Here is an 18,011-nt window from a genome sequence, read left to right as displayed (position 1 = left end):
AAGTTCAGACTTATAAAAAAACATCAAGGACTTCTAAGTGGTAGAGTTAGATATATATCCAAATCTGCCTAATTTTAGTGTCAAGACAAACATTCAGCAAATGAGACTCAGAAAAGTTAAATAATATATAATACACAGCACTACCATGTCATCGAGTACAATGGGAAAAGTACCACCAGAATATGAGCGTTTAGGAAAAATCAACAAGAATTACACAGATGGGCTATAATACTCTGTAAGTACAGTCTTCAACTTGGGTAAAGGATTATGCTTTAGCAACTGGTTAAATGTGCACCAAAAATATATATAACCGCTGACCTTTACCTGGTTTAGCATGCCAGTCCCAACCTCCTGAAACATCTGGCTGAATGTTCACAGCAGGTGTACTAGATGCTAAAAATGAGGAAAAGAAAAAGAATCAAAACAAGATAGCTCAGCACTCACTTTTTTAAGTTCACACAGGAAAATGCTGTACCTTCCATTAAATCTGCATGGCCTCCCAAGATACCAAGGGATTCATTCCTCCCTCTGGGTTCTCACTACGTTCTGCAGCACTTGATAATTTGTACCTTCATCTATGGTTACTTACATGGGGGTTGGTAAAAGCCATATATTGTTTATCTCTGTTCCTTCTTTGGCTCACCTTTGTTTTACCTCCAAACTGACATACTTTGAATATAACTGTGCGTCTGTCTGTCTTCATTAAATTGTGAGCTTCTTGGAGACAGAAACTATCTTATTCGTCTTTGTGTGTCCCACCTCTATACTTAACCTAAAGTCAGTATGCAATAGGAAAAGATGGGGGAAAAATCAATTTTCCTTTGGTTGGCATTAACAAGTGTATGAGAGACATGATCAAGTTAGAACTGAAATTTTTTTTCTCCTCTGCTGTGGCATGAATTGAGAATGATGAGTCATTCAGAACATGTATTGGGCACTGACTATATGCTATCCACCATGCTCATGTCAGGGATGTAACTGCTGTCACTCAAAACTGACTCATTACAGCTTCAAAATTCCAAATGTAGAATTTAAAAATGTTCAGCTAAAAAAAAAATCAGGTTTATTAAAGGAATACACATTGGTAGTAAGGTTTTCCTGCATCTATAAAATCCAAACAAGAAACAAGATGTCATAAGAGAGAATTTCTTTCTAGGGTACCTCTAGGTTCTGTCCATAAAATCAGTGAGTAAAATGCAAATAGTAACTAACATTGCAACTGAGATTTAAAACATACACACAGACACTACCACCACCAAAAGAATCATCACATCACCAAGATTAGTATTATCAAGACTTTATTCACTTGTTTTATTTGCTTACTACAAACCAAAACATCTTGTGCCTTCTCATCAAGTTAAAAAGAACATGCCATTATCAGCAGTAACAGTTCTGTCCTTTCGATTCTTGTTCCAAAGTGAGCCCTGAAAACTATGGTGGAAATTAGACCATCTTGCTAACATTTACTGTTTGATTTCCTTTACATTCTTATTTAGGCCTTATATCCAACTAGGATGTGGAACTGGGTATCAGAACATCAACCTTATTACTAATCAAACCCACGAATCCCTATGACCACCTACCATGTGCAAGGCACCTCACCAGGGAACAGAAAACTAAAAGACATGCTGCCTATCCTTGAGAAACTTAAAATCTGCTGGAGATATGGGAATATACAAATTAAAAAGTAATTACCTGATACTTTTATTCTCCCTTTTGCCTTTTATTGTGATTATTTGTTTACCTTTTTCTTCCAAAACTATGTCCCAAGTGTTCATTCTCTTTAAAGTAGATGTTCATTAAACATTTTTAGAGCTCAAAGGCAATATTTCTTGATTTTCAGAAGAAATTGATGATACCTTGTGGAAATATGAGGGAAATTCCCCAAGGATTTGGAGGTGGGCAATCTGACATCTGAGTCTCACCTATATGTTACTCTATATTAAGATGCAACTGCTCCACTAACAGTGGAATGATTATGGCTTTCTCAGCAAGGGTAGTGAACAATTCTTTTCATTCAGCAGCAAGACACAGGTCAAAATGAGAAGTGTAGCCACAAAACAAAGGGGTGCTAACTGGCCTAAACGGGGCGATAAACAACATAGTCTAACTAGCTCACAAGAAACAAAAAACTGGATTCAGAAATGCCATGCTGAATTATGAATATCCATGCCTATGGGACAAAAAAGGTAGTACCCTTATGAAAACAATAAATTCAAAGTATTAAAGTTAAGAAGATATATAACCTTATCTATCTATCATTATATATCAAAGAAACTTAGGTAGGAAAAAAAGTGAGTTAATTCATTTTATATTTATACCCTAGAAAGAAAGACAGATAGATAAATAGCATCTACTGTGTGCCAGTAATTCTTCTAAGCATGCGGGAACCATTAATGAATGAAAATCTCTGCCTTGGTGGTGCTCAGGTTCTAGTGGGGAGGAACAGACAACCAAAAACAAATAACACGTAAGTAAACTATTAAGTATATTGCAAGTTGATAAGTACCACAGAAAGGAAAATGTAGAGTAGGGGCAGGAGGATGAGTTGTGAGGTGAAATGGAGCAGTCAGTAAGACCCCATTGAAAAGGTGACAATTGAGCAAAGATCAAAGGAGGTGAAGGGTTTAGCCATAGGCTAGAGTAGCCAATATCTAGGGAAAAGAAGAGACAGCCAGTGCAACAGCAAAGAGATCAGTAATGCTGGAATGGAGAGAGCAAGAGGGAGAGAATTGAAAATGAGGTCGCTGGGGTGTTAGAGCACATAGGGCCTACAAAGGCCATATTAAGGACTCTGGCAGCCATGCTGAGTGAAATAGGGAGCCATCTGATGTGACCTATATTTTAAGTAAGTGAGCAAAACCAACAGCTTTCACCTCTATCCCTGCATCTTTCTTCTCAGGGTGATAAACTTCCAATCAGGAGATTCTTTTAGGTGAGTACTGCTCACGGGTGAGAGGTGCATTTGTTATATGTCCTGTGGACCTATTTCAAATAGTCTGAAGTTTAAGGCCAACTGGAAATCACCCATCAAGGTTATTCCAAACTGATCTCTCATTTTCAGTCCAGTTCCAGTTTGACCAATGTTACACAACTCATCTTCCTTTTGCATTTGCAAGGCTTCCATGAGGTCGAGCTGATGGTTGGACTGCATTCTCCAGGCAAGCTGAGGGTGCCTTCATCAATACATCACTCTCTAGGTTGAGGCCAATAATGTTCAGTAGCCTTCAACATCAAAAATGAGCTACAATTCTCTAGCTCAAAGCCATTTGTCCTTCACTGAAGAGCTCCAGTTTTAATCAATGGTACCCAAATGATATCCTTTTGCATTTACAAATGAGTGTGATTACTATTCTTTCCATACAATCTAAGACTCTAACAGAAATATAATGTGGGCTGTATATGTGATTTTAAATTTTCTAGTCATCACATTTAAAAAGGTAAAAAGAAACTGGTAAAATTAATTTCAATAATTTATTTTATTTAACTCAATCTAGTCAAAATATTATCTTAACAAGTGATCAATATAAATGATATTAATGAGATATTTTATATTCTTTTTTTCTGTACTAAGTTTTGAATCTGGGATGTATTTTATACTTAGAGCACATTTCAAATCAGACTGGCCACATTTCAAGTGCTGAAAGACCACTTCATATTAGATAGAATAGCTCTAATATATCAGAGTGTTTTATTCTAAACTTCGTTCTGTAGAATACTAACTTTGTGGAATGCTCGTATCACCTTTTATTAATTTTAGACTCATATTTTTTCACATTGCAAAGATTTCTCCACGCTCGATCTTATCCGACCTCGGAAGCTAAACAGGGTCGGGCCTGGTTAGTACTTGGATAGAAGACCACCTAGGAAGACAGGGTGCTGTAGGCATGAAAAAAAAAAGATTTCTCCAACTAGGACCATCTTTCAATCAACTAAAAGCAGCGGGACTTTTTTCTCCCTTATCAGTACATAAAATAAAGAAACGTCCTATAATCAATGGTGTCTTACAATTCTGAGCATGTAGTTCTAATGCAAGAATAAAAAAACTTCACAGTCAAATAAGTTTTGCAAAAGCTGAGTAAAATAAAATTAGGCAGGCTTGTTTGCAGCAAGATATCCTGGAGCTTTTAATTTGTTAATGTGAATTGTTAATTTCCAAAAAGAGAGATACATTATGTAGCTTCTCCTCCACCCCACCCCCCACCCCCAGAACACCTACAGGATGCTTTTAAATCTAAGTACTTACTGATACCTTGTGGAAATCTATGTTCCACTGAACACAATACAAAATACTTCCTTACCATGCACTGTAGGTGAAGGACTTCTTGTAGGCTGAAGAAAGGGGTCACTGGAAGCACTGGATGTGTTCAGAAAAGAACCCAGCAAATCTTGACCTGATGGTTTAGAAGGTGCTCCAAATGGGTCAAAGGTGGCACCTAGAAAACAAAGGAAAAATGTGTTACTTTGTCCTATGAGTTCATTCAGTGAATAAATATTGAAGAGTTTTCGCTATTGCCAGCCCTAGGCCAAATACTTGAAAAATTGGGATGGTACCTGCCTCTTGGGCTGTTCTACAGGCCCACAGTATCCTTAAAACTTCCTCCAGGGCCAACAAAGGTTTGTGAATGAACTAAGACTAGAACAAAGTGAACAGCTGAGGTTTCCAGTAGCAATGCAACAATACTAATATTGTATCATTACTTAAGGTTTACATTGCCTTTCATAAAGAACATTTCAGCTGATCTTCAATTATCTTTATCTTCCATCACACAAAAGCTGTATTATTTTTGTCCTATAGACAATGTAACTGTGATTAGGAAGCCAAGGTTCTTGCTGAATATCAAGTAAATATAGGGCTGGAATTCATACTTGAGTCTCCTGTCTCCAAATTCCAGAAATTTCTCAAAGGCATCTCACAATTTTTCTAGGTGTGAAGTGAATGTGAAGAAAACCATGCAGAGATGCATGTATGTAGTTGGCCTTTAATATTTCATTATTGGGCAAGAAACAGAATTCTCTTTAGCTTCTTTAGATGTCACTTTCTAATCTTTAAATATCAAACGAATGAGTTGACTGCTTCCTAGAGTGGTATTGACCTATTTAAGAATAGGCAACTAAAATCAAATGAGTTAACAAATAAATCCTACTCTCATAGTCCAGGTAGGATATATGGTTTAATGTGTTCAGCTATGACTTCCCTGCCATAATGTTCTCCCAGTATCTAGTAGGCAGCAGATTAGCCTTGTGTAGTGAATCAAGTATCTGTCAGGCACCAGTGAATCAAGTATCTGTCAGGCACTTTGCTACACAACGTATATCCCTTACATATTTTAATACTCACAAAACTACCCCTTCTATAATATGAGAACACTGAGATTTGTAGAGTAACTGTAAGAGGACACTGGATTAATCTCTCTGCATCTAAGTTTGAAGCCAACTAGTGGAGGATGCTAAGATCTTTTCACTATTACTTGGTACGCTTTTAATAGCAACTTATGTTAAATTAGAGGCATTCTCCAATAACTAAAAGTGAACTCCACACTGTAAAACGAGAACTGAAAATTTAGTCTTTACAACAATGCATCCCTATTTTACAACTAAGAATATTAAGGTTTGATCGATAAGTCTACACAGATAGTTAAGTGTCAGTCTGGGATTCAAATCTAGGCCTTAAAATCTGGTCTGTATTCTTTCTACTTCATCTTAGGGGAGAGAATACTTGAGTTCTAAATCTGAGTTTGCCACTAATCAGCTGTGTATCCTTGGACAAGTCAATCAATATATCTAGCCTCAATTTCATTGTCTGTCACCTGAGGTACAGATTTACCTAATGTCTCAAGGGTCTCTTCTAGTTTTGATACTGGAACACAAACACTGGAATACAAATTAAATCATCAAAAGTCACCAATGTGCATGATCTTAACATGTGACCATTGAGTACTATGCTATCTTGGATCTTGGGGATTTTTTTCTCCGACAAATGAAATGCAGATTTTATTCATTTTGGAAAGTAAGAACTGGATAGAAGGAAGTGTGGAGAAATAGCCTGAGATTTGGGACACCTGGGTTCACATCCTGGCTCTACCAGTAATGTGCAGGAGTTTGAGCCTCTGCACCTACATTCTATAATTCTGAGACTCACTCATAAAGATTGACTCCAGCTGAACTACCACAACTCAAGACCAGCCCAATGCTTCCTGAGAAGTGAAGGATGAGCTTGGAAAAAAAGTTCCTACCATGTGCCTGGAGAGTTAAGACATTTTTCTTTACTCTTCCTAATGTGATGTCATCTTGGTAACAAGGGGGAGCTGGTTCTTCAGAAGCTACAAAGAACCTCTGCTTACCCAGCTACACTGTCCTGCAAATGTCAAAAAATTGTGGACGGCCAGTCAAAAGATGGGTTGAGTCTGTAGCAATAAGCAAAGTAAAGCTAACTGATCCACATGGGGCTCAAACTCCTCACCTGCCACCAACTGCTCTGCTCCAGTCAGCTGTGCTACTGGCATGAGTCCCTTAAATATATATCTTGAAGTAAGTAAGTACTTCTGCACACAGCCAAAGTGTACTCAGAAAACTATAATTCCAGGAAGGCATTATAGGAAAACTGAGGGAAAGTTCTGGAGTCGAGTGTCTTAGTTTTGGATACTGGCCCCATTGATTACTAACTGTATAAATGCATGCAACTAATTTGACTCTATTTCTTCAACTGGGGACAATAATAACACCTATTTACTGGGTTTTTTATAAGAACTGAATTCATGTGTAGTATTAAATTCCATGCTTGGCAAATATCCCACAAATATTAGCTGTTATTGTTAATAGTTCTTCAATCTACATCTTCAAGCAGAAGTAACCAAAACAGCTCAGGTATTAAAGTTCTGAAAAAAAAATTCAAGTGAGGATAAGGAACTCAGTTATCCATTCTTACACTGCCCTACCAAAATGGGTAATATTTCTATTTCCTCTTGTGTTCCCCATTTAAATGAAGATATAGACCTCTGAGGGACTTTCAGGGGACCAGAAAAGTCCAGTTTATTAGGAAAGTTCAATTCTACCTGTTTGCCTCAAAGGTTATAATTAAAAACCAAGAAGTATGGTGCAACATGGGAAAAAATTACCTTCTCCTCCTCTCAGGGTTGGAGACGCAGAGGTGGAGGTGGCAGATCGGCGTGGTGTTGATTGGGAAGATGCAGGTCCACTCGGATGAAACACATCGTCCACCCCAGACTGTCCAGCCTGGGTAGGGCCAGCCACACCTGCACCCCCAAACAGGTCACTGAGAAGTTCAGAATTGGTGGGAGGAGCCACTGGTGGGGAGAAGTTCTTACTCACTGCAGACCCTTCTAAGCCCAGAAGGTCCACGTCTTCAGGGGGTGGAGGGGCAGCTGGCTCTTGCTGCTTTTTGCTGGGCTTCCTGGCTCCATGATGTTTGTCACCATTGGCATTGCCGTGTGGACTGGAAAGGGTCAGGAGTTCATCGTCTGATTGCTCACTTTCCTGATTCACTAGGGCTGCGTGGTCCTCCTCACAGAATGATTTCTCCGATTTCTGATCTAAAAAAAAAAAAATGCCAATAAATGGTTAGCTACCAGCCACAGCATTGTTGGTTTTGTTATAACATATGTGTATGTATAACACGCCCCAGAAAGAGAGAAGGTGCAGCCCTGAGCAAACAATGCTTTCAGACCCTTTCCAATAGAAAACTTGATGTACTTCACATTACATTCAATTATCACGTGTTGAGCATTTGAGAGGCTGCATAGCAGAGGAGTGAAAAGCAGAAACTCTGGAGCCAGACAGCCTAGGTTTGAATCCTTACTCCACTACTTACTGGCTCTGTGACCCTGAGAAAGTTACTTTATTTCTCTGGAGCTCAATTTCCTCCTCAGAAAAATGGGGTAATAAATAGTACCTAATTCTCATGGCTGCTGTGAGAATTACATGAGGTGATGTAAAGGAAGCACTCAGATCAAGAGTAAGGCGTACTTAAGTATTTATATCTATTATTATCAATTGTTGTTGTCGTCGTTATTCTCTTCCAGGCTTTATGCTAGATACTTTGAAAAAAACATAATCTCCTATTCTTTTGCTCACTCCTCTCACCATCTTTTCCTTTTCCATGAGGTCTGTAGCCAAAAGCAATGCTTTTCTCCCACAGTCTAGAACAGAAGTTAACCACACATCTAACAGGTAAATAGAAGGAATGGCTCTGCTTAGGATAGTCCTTACACCAACCTGAAATGAGATACTTTCAGCATAAAATATGCAACAGGAAAGAGGCATCTTCTGGGAGGGACTAGAGAGGCTGGCGAGTGACTTTCCAGGCCCTCCTTGAGACAGATCCTCCTATGGAACTTTACTATATAATGTCAGGAAGATCCACATTCTGAAGTACAGATCCACATTCCTTATACCCAATTCTGAAATGCAAAAAGCTATGAAAATGGAAAAGTTTCCCTAAATTGGTGCAAACTCAGCGGAATAATCTGACCGGAGCTGATGTGAAAGTGTAGTCCTCATTTAGTTCGTGTGGAGTTATTATTTATATATTTGAGAGCAGAAATGTTAATATGTTTGATTACAAGTTGTCGGAGATGCCACTGTGGATGCTAAATAATATACAGTTCATGTACCATACTACCTTTCTAAAATCCAAAAAATTCTGCATTTCTAAACGTATCTGGCTCTGCGAAGTTAGGATAAGGAATTGTACATTTTGCTAAAATCTATTTCAGAGCCTAATGGGAATGATTTCTAAATTACTGACTAAAATAGCAGTAAAGAGGTAAACATGAAGTTTTATTGAAAGCCCCTATGAAAGGAAGATAAGATACAGAGGAAACCAAGAAGGAACTGGGAAATCTACAAGCTATCTAGAGTTCCCAGGTTTTCCATTTTGGTGTGTTAGTGGTCTTTTTTCCTAGTGAAAATTTCCAAAAGTAAGCCTTTCAATTTAAAGCAATTATATAAATGATTTTTTTTCACCAAACATGGAAAACTCTCTGTAGGCAATGAGAACATTGTCTTATACTCACACAGCAGAGGAAGGCCAATCAAGAAAATTGTAAGTAGGCCATTGCCAAAGCCAGGTCTCTACCTCTTTCATAGAAGAAGTCATTATTATTCAATTTTTCATTGAACGTTACAGTTAACTTCAGCAAACTCTAGAGCAAGGATGGCAGATGGGTATCAATTAGAATGCTAATGCCAGGCTGATGGCAGCAGTCTGAAGTGTTATGTTGGAAAGATTCCAGAACATCTCCAGGTTCAGCAGAAAAAGATACTGTGATGTGGTTAAAGCAAATAGCAGAGACAACAGGTAAGTGTTTGCCTTCCCTGCACCAGGGGGAGCTCAGCTCTGCCCTGCTAGTGTTTAGAGCCCTCTAAGGGAAATACCAGATTTTTTTTATACTTTTAGACTAGTTAGTTGAGGGCAGGAGATTGTGTCTGTTAATTTGTGAGTCAGCAGCATAAAGAGAGATCCTAGAAAATACCACGCTTATTGTAAATCTAGGAAAGATGTGATCCAACATACTGCATAGAGAGAAAAGGGAGAATTCAACTTAAAGTAGCCTTTTGCATCAGTCTAAGACCCATGTATGGACTTGAAAGTAGGAAAGCTACCTGATTTGAAAAAGGGATGAGCAAAGAGAGTGTGAAATAAGGAGGAAGCTGCATGACTTCTCAGTGCTGCTTTACTTTAGGCTGCTTCAAGAACTAATCATCTTTATAGAAAAACTGTGTAACTTAATCATCTAACCATGTTACTTAAGAAATGCTTAAAAGTACCTTGCCAACAGAGAGAGGAAAAGAAGCCCCCTTGACCAAAATGCCTGGGGTTGTCCGGAGGGATATCTATAGGAGCCTGTCCTGCAAGACAAAAGGCCATGAGGTGTTAATGAAACACAGGAAATAAGTCAACGTGATAAATAACACAGAGGCTTTGAGCAGAAAACAGAACCACCAGGTGACTCATACCTCCTAAGACCAGAGTATCTTGATGTTCCTGGTGAGAAGAGAAGAGGATGCTGGGATTGACATCTTTTGTGCAGTAATGTTCCCACGGTGGGGTTAAGTCTATCACTTTGTCGTGGGGCTGCAGTTCTACATCCAGAGTCACCTGAAATAGCTGAGGATATTTTTCTGGTACATCGCATGCATCCAACTCAGGCCTAAAAAGGGATGTAAAAGAATCAGGTCAGTGAAAAACAATGGAAGCAGTACGATGTTCAGCACAGAATCCTAGGTTAACTCTGAGGCTCATTTTATAGAGAAAAATCAGTCATTAATCAGCTAAGTTACTTTACTGGTCTAAGCCTCAGTTTCCTCATCCAGAGAAAAAAGGAGAATAATGCCTACTCAAAGAATTTAGATACTATTAGATGTGAAAGCATTCTACAAAGCAGGGCTGACACATTCTCCCAGCGTGCACCAGCATGGCCAGTCATTGTTAAAATAGTGAAACAGGCCTACAGCCGCCACCTCGAGCTCTCGAATGTCTATCCCTAGCCTGACGCAGCAATTCCCATCTCTCATCACAGCTTCAGCCACCTTCCTGGGTTCCCTAGACCATACCATAATATTGTAACTAAGGATTAATGCCTGGGGCAGAGGGCTCTCCTAGGACCCTGCCTCGGTGCTATGGCCTGGCATCCATTCTGAAGGGTCACTGCTCATATCATACTACTGATGAAACTGCCACCCCTGTTGAAAAACACAAAAGGATACACAGATACCAAAGATCACAGTACTGATACTTTGTTCCCTCCTGATCCCTCACATGGAATTTTAGGCCTTTCTATCTAAAATCCTTTGAACCATTGTTCAAGACAAATCATATCCAAGTGCAAGCTGTAAAATGCCACCAGCCTCTCTGTGTTGCCAAGCAGGATTCAGAGATGCTACAGCATAGCACTGAGCAATTGGCTCCCAGCATTTTGCACTACTTGGATTGAAAAGGGTTTTTGGCTCAAGAAGCACTCACTTGGTAAACTTTAAAACTGTTGTTTCCAGTGGTATGAATCCAGTATGAAACTGAAGCTGGAATATCTGAGTGTTGGTCACCTAAAAATACATGAGAGAAACATATTACAATCAGGGAAAAGGGAATCGGATCAAGATTATGTTTTCGGGAGCCATGCACCTTCAACTGTTTCTACTTTTGAATCTTTGCTTATTTTGTATGTTAAATGACCTCTCCATTTGGAACAGCTTCATTTCTAGCCTCTCTTCTTCATGAACTCTGCCTGGGCAAGCCATTTCCTCATCTGCTAATGTTCCATGTTCTTGCACACCGACATACCTTGACTCATTCCATTCCTTCAATCCAGGATGCTCCTGCTCCAACCTGATGAACTCATCCTTCGTGGCCCACCATGAGAGGTCATATCCTCTCTATAGCATTTCTGAGCCACCACTGGCTGAAAAAAACTGCTCCTACTATAGCAGCTGATGCTGCCTCTAACATGGCAGTGGAACATTTATATGTGTGTGAATTTCCCACACTAGGATGAGCTCCTTACAGGCAGGGGCACAGTCCTATTCTTGTCAATCCTGAACACACACGCGATAACTGGCACAGACCATGCGCTTAGCAAATATCTGATTAATTAAAATACAATTACTTGTAGCATTATTTGTAATATCTAAAAAGTGGCAATAACCCAAATGTCTATCAATTGATGAAGGAATTAGTAAAAGGTGGCATAGTCATACAATAGAATGTTATTTGGCCAAAGGAATGAAGTGCTATTACATGGTATAACATAGATAAACAAAGGCATTATGTAAGTGAAAAAAAGCCAGTCACAAAAGACCATATGTTGTATGATTCTATTTGTATGAAATGTCAAAAATAGGTAAATCCATAGAGGCAGAAAAGAGATTAGCGCTTGTGGAGGGGGAATAGGCAGTGACTGCTAATGGGTACAGAGTTTCTTTTGGGGGTGACGAAAACGTTCTGAAATTAGAGAGTGCTGATGGTTGCACAACCTTTTGAAATACTAAAAACAAATGTACTGTACATTTTAAAAGGGTGAATTTTATGTTATGTTAATTTTATTGCAGTAAAAGCATTGAAAAAATATAATTACTTAATCCCACACCCTTAGTAGAAATATTCCCCCTTCACACTGATCCAAATGGGACATTATAAAAAATAAAAAAAAAAAAATGCACAAGCTTCTAAAGAGCAAGGTTTGCTAAAAGTTCTAGGGCTGCCACCTTCTGGCAAAGTCATCTGGGCAAGTCACAACCTTGCTGAGTCTCAGTTTCCTCCCCTGAAAATGAAGGAGATGAGCATAAGCAATCTTTCAAGGCTCCTTCTGATTCTAAAACCACGAGTCCCTCAAGCCCCTAGTAATGTGGAGAAAAGATCTCTGTAATATTCCTGTAGAAGGCTCAGAGAAGCTCATGCCATGATTCTTCCCGAAACCATACCTTGGCCTGTAGCCGGCTCCCAATGGTTGACCTCAAGTGATACATAGAAACAACCACATCTCCTTGTACAGTGATGCTCAATGGAATGAATATTTTCCCATCTTGTACACGGTATTCTCTTTAAACAGAGACAAAAACATACATGAAAGAGAGTCCAATTTGGTACAATTGCACAGATATAAGGACCTGTCTGCCCAGGACTGGACCCAGGAACCATCTCCTATCTTGATCAAAGTCAGGCGCACAGCCAACTGGGTACAAACTGGTTCTGCCATGAGATAGCATTGGTCTGGTGCCAGGGCCCCTCTCTCTCCACCCCATCTGGAATTTCAGATAAATCAATTTCCCGTCTCTACTTTGCAGATCTCTTTTTCTTCAAATATGCCCTGATGTACCTGCCTTTCTCTAATTTTAAATTAATAGTAAAAGGAGAGACAGAGGGAACAAAAAGTCCAACCAAGATCAATATAGAAAGAGCAAAGAAGAGCTCTGTGAGGGTCTTGGATACTAATCCTCAAATTCAATCTATTCTAAACTAATCTCATTTCATGTTACCATCCAGAGAAGGTTCTACCTTCTCTGCACACCCCCTACCACCTCCCACTGGCACCTCTATCTTATAGATTCTATAACTTCTTTAATTACATCACCATCTACCTAGTTGCTCACCTACAAACCTCATTCATCCCCGACTCTTCCATCATCCTCATCAAATGTCACCAAGGCTATCCCTTTCTTAAATGTCCAAGTCCGCTGTCCCACACCACTATCTTAACCCTTATTATAGCTCATGTTAGTCCCTTAGCGTGCATCACCATTTGAAAGAGGTCTATGGCATCCTTTGATTTCATTATTCTTTTCTATGATTACCACCTATGTTAGTTGTTTTTTTTTTTTTTTAACATCAGTCATTCCGCAATGATGTAGTCCTCACAGGATGAATATGATCTGACTTACAGAAGAACTGAGGAGTTCACAGAAGAAGTGAAGAAAAGTGTCATGACTTACTTCATTCGTTCAAAATCTGCGCAGGTCGTATATATTTTGGTTTCTCCAATCAGTACATCACAGTAAGGGCGACATCCATTTCTCTGCTTGTTAAAAAAAGGGACTGGACTGACAGTGATTGATTTAATCGTAAGAGGCTTGAAGTGAGGGTGGTAAGGTTTGTCTGCAAGGAGGTCACACATGTAGCCCAGGTATCTAAAACAGAAGATTATCATTCTGTGGGTGCCCACCACGCCCAAAGAAAGAAGCAATCGATCTTTGCTATGAGGCTTGTTTTTGTAAATTATTAATAAAATAAAATAAAAATACAATAAAAATTTACCGTGTTAATTTCGTAAACGTGAACTAGCAAAAGAGCATGCAGCCAATAATTCTGGAATGCTTTTATCTAGTGACACTGCTATACTTCCCTCAAAGAACTGATAAAGGGGTATTTATTAAAAGAAAAAGCTTATAGGAGCTTTATACTAGGTCAATATTCAAACATCTATTCCTATTTGACCTAGCAGATTAAATTTATCAGTTAACCACTGGCACTGTAAAAATTTTAGAATTTTATCGTCAGAAGCACTTTTAATCCAAAAAAAGTTAAGGAGATGCAATTTAAATAAGAGAAAGGAGGAAACTGACTAAATAGAAGATAAGTCAATTATCTAAAAGGTTTTTTTTTCTGTTTGTTAAGTACATAATATCAATTAGATCACATCTGCGCCTACCCTGCATCTAGCTTACTTTACCTCCTGTGGGATGGCGAAAGTCCGATTCCTGGTCGCTTCGCATATAACAATCGAACAGCTGGGCCAGGAGTAGAGTAGAGATTACAGAAAATGAACATAGCACCAACCAGAATTGACGATGCTGCCCGTCCATCCTGCCAAAGAAAACGCACAAACTTGTCATAAACATGGTCCAGTTAGCCACTGACCACTAAGAATGGCTGTACTTCTTAGTGGGGAGGGAGAGAAGAGAGAAATCTTCATGACCGGACATGTCTTCAGTTCAAAATTGTTTACTTGAAAACCAAATCTGATCCAGCTGTTTAAATCACAAAGCAGAAAGGAAAGACTTATTCTTAGGATAAAGTTGACTCTCTACTAACCTAAGAGACCCAGCAATATAAATTTGATTTGCAAATATTTACCAAAAAAATAATCTAATCTGCAAAGTAATTTTGGACTTGTGGCATCAGAACTAACAGTTGAGGTCCCTTGATTTCAGGCTGGAGGTAGAGTTCAAGGGTTAGGTAAATAGTGCTTTTTGGAATATGCTACGTATGTGTTTCACACAAAATATGTTCCCATAAAATCATATAAAAGAAGCTTCACCTGATTCAACCTCATTCGCTGGAGGAATACATGCAATAACATGCCTGATAGATGGTGACTCAACCTCTTCTAGAACACTTTAAGTTACAGGGAGCCTACTACTACTTGAAGTAGCCCAGTCCAGTTTACAAAGTTCTTTCTTATCCTGACTATGTTGAGTTGAAGTCTATGCCACTCAATGGTCCTCATTCTTCCTTCTGTGAAGACCAAGAGTAAACTTACTCCTTTCCCCCTCACATAGATCTGAATATCCTCCCTTTCAATCAACATTTTTATTTTCCAGGTTAAATACACGCCCAATCCATGATGGTTAATTTTATGTGTCAACTTGATTAGGCTATGGGAAACTCAGATAGCTGATAAAACACAGTGTCTGGGTGTATCTGTGAGGGTGTTTCTGGAAGAGATTAGCATTTGAATCAGTAGACTGTGAAAAGAGATCCACCCATCTAAAGGAGGGTGGGGAAGGCAACCATCCAATCTGCTGAAGGCTCAAGTAGAACAAAAAGGTGAAGAAGGGCAAATCCTCTCTTCTTGAGCTGGGACTTCTATCTTTCCCTTCCCTCAGACATTGAAACTCTTGGTTTGAGGGCCTTCTGACACCCTGACTTACACTTGACTTACACAGACTAAATTATATCAATGGCTTTCTTGGTTCTCAGGCTTGTGGAGGGCAGATTATGGGACTTCTCGGCCTCCGTAAACACATGAGCCAATTCCTATAATAAATCTCCTCTTCTATATCACTCTTTACATGTCCTATTGGTTCTGCTTCTTGGAAGAACCCTGACTAATACATAATCCCTTCAATTCTTCCTCATTTGATTTCCCACTTTAAGAGACATCGTTTGGTATACTTCTTCTGAATAAGATTCCAGTTTTAAAACAACAACCTTAAATATGCTGTCCAGATGTGAAATGCAAAATGTGATGCGTTCTGCCCAAACTAGAGAGGAAATATCATCTTACTTAATTTGGACACTATGCTTTTATTAAAATAACCCTAGGCCAAGCTGGTTTAAGTGCAGGCTAAGTCACACCATAAGCTCTGATTGAACTTTCTATCCACTAAAACCCTTAGTTCTTTTTCAGATGTGTTAAATTGATAGACAAATACATTTACTCTTTTAGAACCAGCATTCAAGACCATACATTTATCCTGTGTTTAATTTCACATTGTTAGTTTAAGTCCAGATTCATTATGTGACCCTCCCAATCGGAGAAAATGGATAAGCTTGATCTCTACATCTTTATCAAAGTTGTTAATTAAACGGCACCAAATGCAACCTTGAGAGGCTGCTGATTATCACCTACCTTTGGAAGCAGATATTCAGGTACAATTTGACTAAATGTATAACAACCTAACCTAAGTTTCTCTATCTTGATTACAAAAACTGAGAAATATCTTACAGAAATCCAATAAACTATTTCTATTAATCTATTAGTCTTGTTGCATAAAGTTCAGTTGATTTGATATATGTGTTCATAATGAACCAATTTGGGTTTTTTTTCTCTAATGGTTGAAAATCCTCTGTGTAAAAATTTACATGAGAATTTCACCTGAATTGCCATCAGGTTTACCAGCCTGTAGCTTTCCAGGATCAACTCCCTCTGGTTTTTGGATACAATCTCTCTTTACTTGCCTGGCCCCTCTTCTCCCAGTTTCTACATAAAAAATATAATTGCTTATCCTAATGCTTTCAGCATTCTGTCACATAATTTAAGTTTAGAGGGTAGATTATTAATACTGTGAGGAGGCTCTTTTACTATGTCACTATCTATCAGCTTTGTCTTAATTATCATTGTTACTCCCTTTCTATCTTGACATTTGTTCCATCCCCCTCCCCATAAAGAAGCAGAATAAAGGAGTTAAGATTAAACCATGAGCCTCAAGCATCTGTTGTTGTCCTTATTCCAAGGACAGGTTTGTGGGGTTTTTTTTAAGACATTTTTCTCATTCTTAATTCCTTTTAGAATTTAGCCTTCTTGACACTCTTTTAACAGATCCATGGCACTTGGATGTGTCTCCTTTTATCCGCCATGCGGGTCTTTTAAACAATTATTATTTTTATTAAAAGTCAAGTATATCTTATTATTTTTAATAAAATAGAAGTATAGATAGAATAAAAATAAAAGCTCCCACCTCCAGCTTCAATTCTATTGCCCGAAGACTTGCTGCATACTACCAACTCACGCATGTCCTTTTTCAGTGAGTCTCGAAAGCAACCTAAAGAGTCATCATCATTTGTCCGCCTCTTCTATTTTCTTCTTCATTGAGTTTTTATTCTTTAAGACTGTATCAACTGAAAGCCTCTGGTCTGTCTTGAGCCATCTTCCCTTACAAAGCCAACAGACCTAGGCCCTCTGAAATTTTAGAAAGTCTTGAGTGAAAAGAAATCACCGAGGTGCCTAAAGACTGCTTGGTGCCTAAAAGTAATCTATCTTGTTTTACAATCTGCTATGCCTTCAAAAGGAAAATCCTTGGGCCTTTAATGTTAAACTCCTATGAACACCAAGTATTTTTCCTTTGTTGCCAAGAGTTTGGGGATGTGCAGTGGAAAGAAAAAATGTTCTTCAGCTTTCTTCTCTCTTAGCCAACTGGCTCTCAAGAAGGGGGAAAATCAACAAGTGAGAGCACAGTAAAAAGTATATGTACCTTGAAGTTTATAGAAGCAATGACTATTTTGAGTGTTTATGTTCAGATTCCATTTGTGTGTTCATTTGTTTATGTTGTCAATCACTTATTAAAATTTTTCATAGCTAGGGTGCAAAGGCGAAGAAGACATAGTTCTCACAGTTTAGTAGAAACAGGCAGATCACCAGTATGACAATGCAGTGCATTGAATGCCACAGAGGCATTTACGTATACAACGGGAATGTCCATTTCATGAAAATGCTCAAAAGAACATTGAGTTTTAAACAATAGGTAAGAAGCCTCCTGAGGAAGGGCTAGGAAAAGGAACTCTATGAAGTCAGTGGTCAGAAAAGTCATCAGTCCCACTGGGAATTTCAGTAAAATACAGTCAATCTATGTGACTACTTTATAAGGGCACAGGTGTCTTTTAATTTCACTTTAATTCAAACATAGAAAGTAAGGAAAGCATAGGGAATATAGTCAATAATATTGTAGTATGTATGGTATCAGATGAGTGCTAGACCTATTGAGGTGATCATTTAGTTATATAAATGTCTAAGCACTATGTTGTACACCTGAAACTAATATAACATTGTATGTTAACT

General features: G+C 38.6%; 1 protein-coding gene across 1 annotated transcript in view; it reads right to left on the bottom strand.

The window, feature by feature from the left end:
* DNAJC6 (DnaJ heat shock protein family (Hsp40) member C6) overlaps positions 1-18,011 on the bottom strand; it is a 129,390-nt gene that overhangs the window by 11,951 nt on the left and 99,428 nt on the right. Inside the window, exons 5-13 of the mRNA XM_023536230.1 lie at positions 14,184-14,317; positions 13,447-13,641; positions 12,439-12,556; positions 10,985-11,064; positions 9,979-10,172; positions 9,790-9,870; positions 7,119-7,553; positions 4,302-4,436; positions 325-393 (exon numbers count right to left, since the gene is read on the bottom strand). Coding sequence (XP_023391998.1) covers positions 325-393; positions 4,302-4,436; positions 7,119-7,553; positions 9,790-9,870; positions 9,979-10,172; positions 10,985-11,064; positions 12,439-12,556; positions 13,447-13,641; positions 14,184-14,317 — 1,441 coding nt within the window. The remainder of the gene's footprint in view (positions 1-324; positions 394-4,301; positions 4,437-7,118; positions 7,554-9,789; positions 9,871-9,978; positions 10,173-10,984; positions 11,065-12,438; positions 12,557-13,446; positions 13,642-14,183; positions 14,318-18,011) is intronic.

Source organism: Pteropus vampyrus, unplaced genomic scaffold, assembly GCF_000151845.1.
Source record: "Pteropus vampyrus isolate Shadow unplaced genomic scaffold, Pvam_2.0 Scaffold151, whole genome shotgun sequence".
NCBI lineage: Eukaryota > Metazoa > Chordata > Mammalia > Chiroptera > Pteropodidae > Pteropus > Pteropus vampyrus.
Note: the sequence above shows the minus strand (reverse complement) of the source record. Positions and strands in the feature narration are given on the sequence as shown.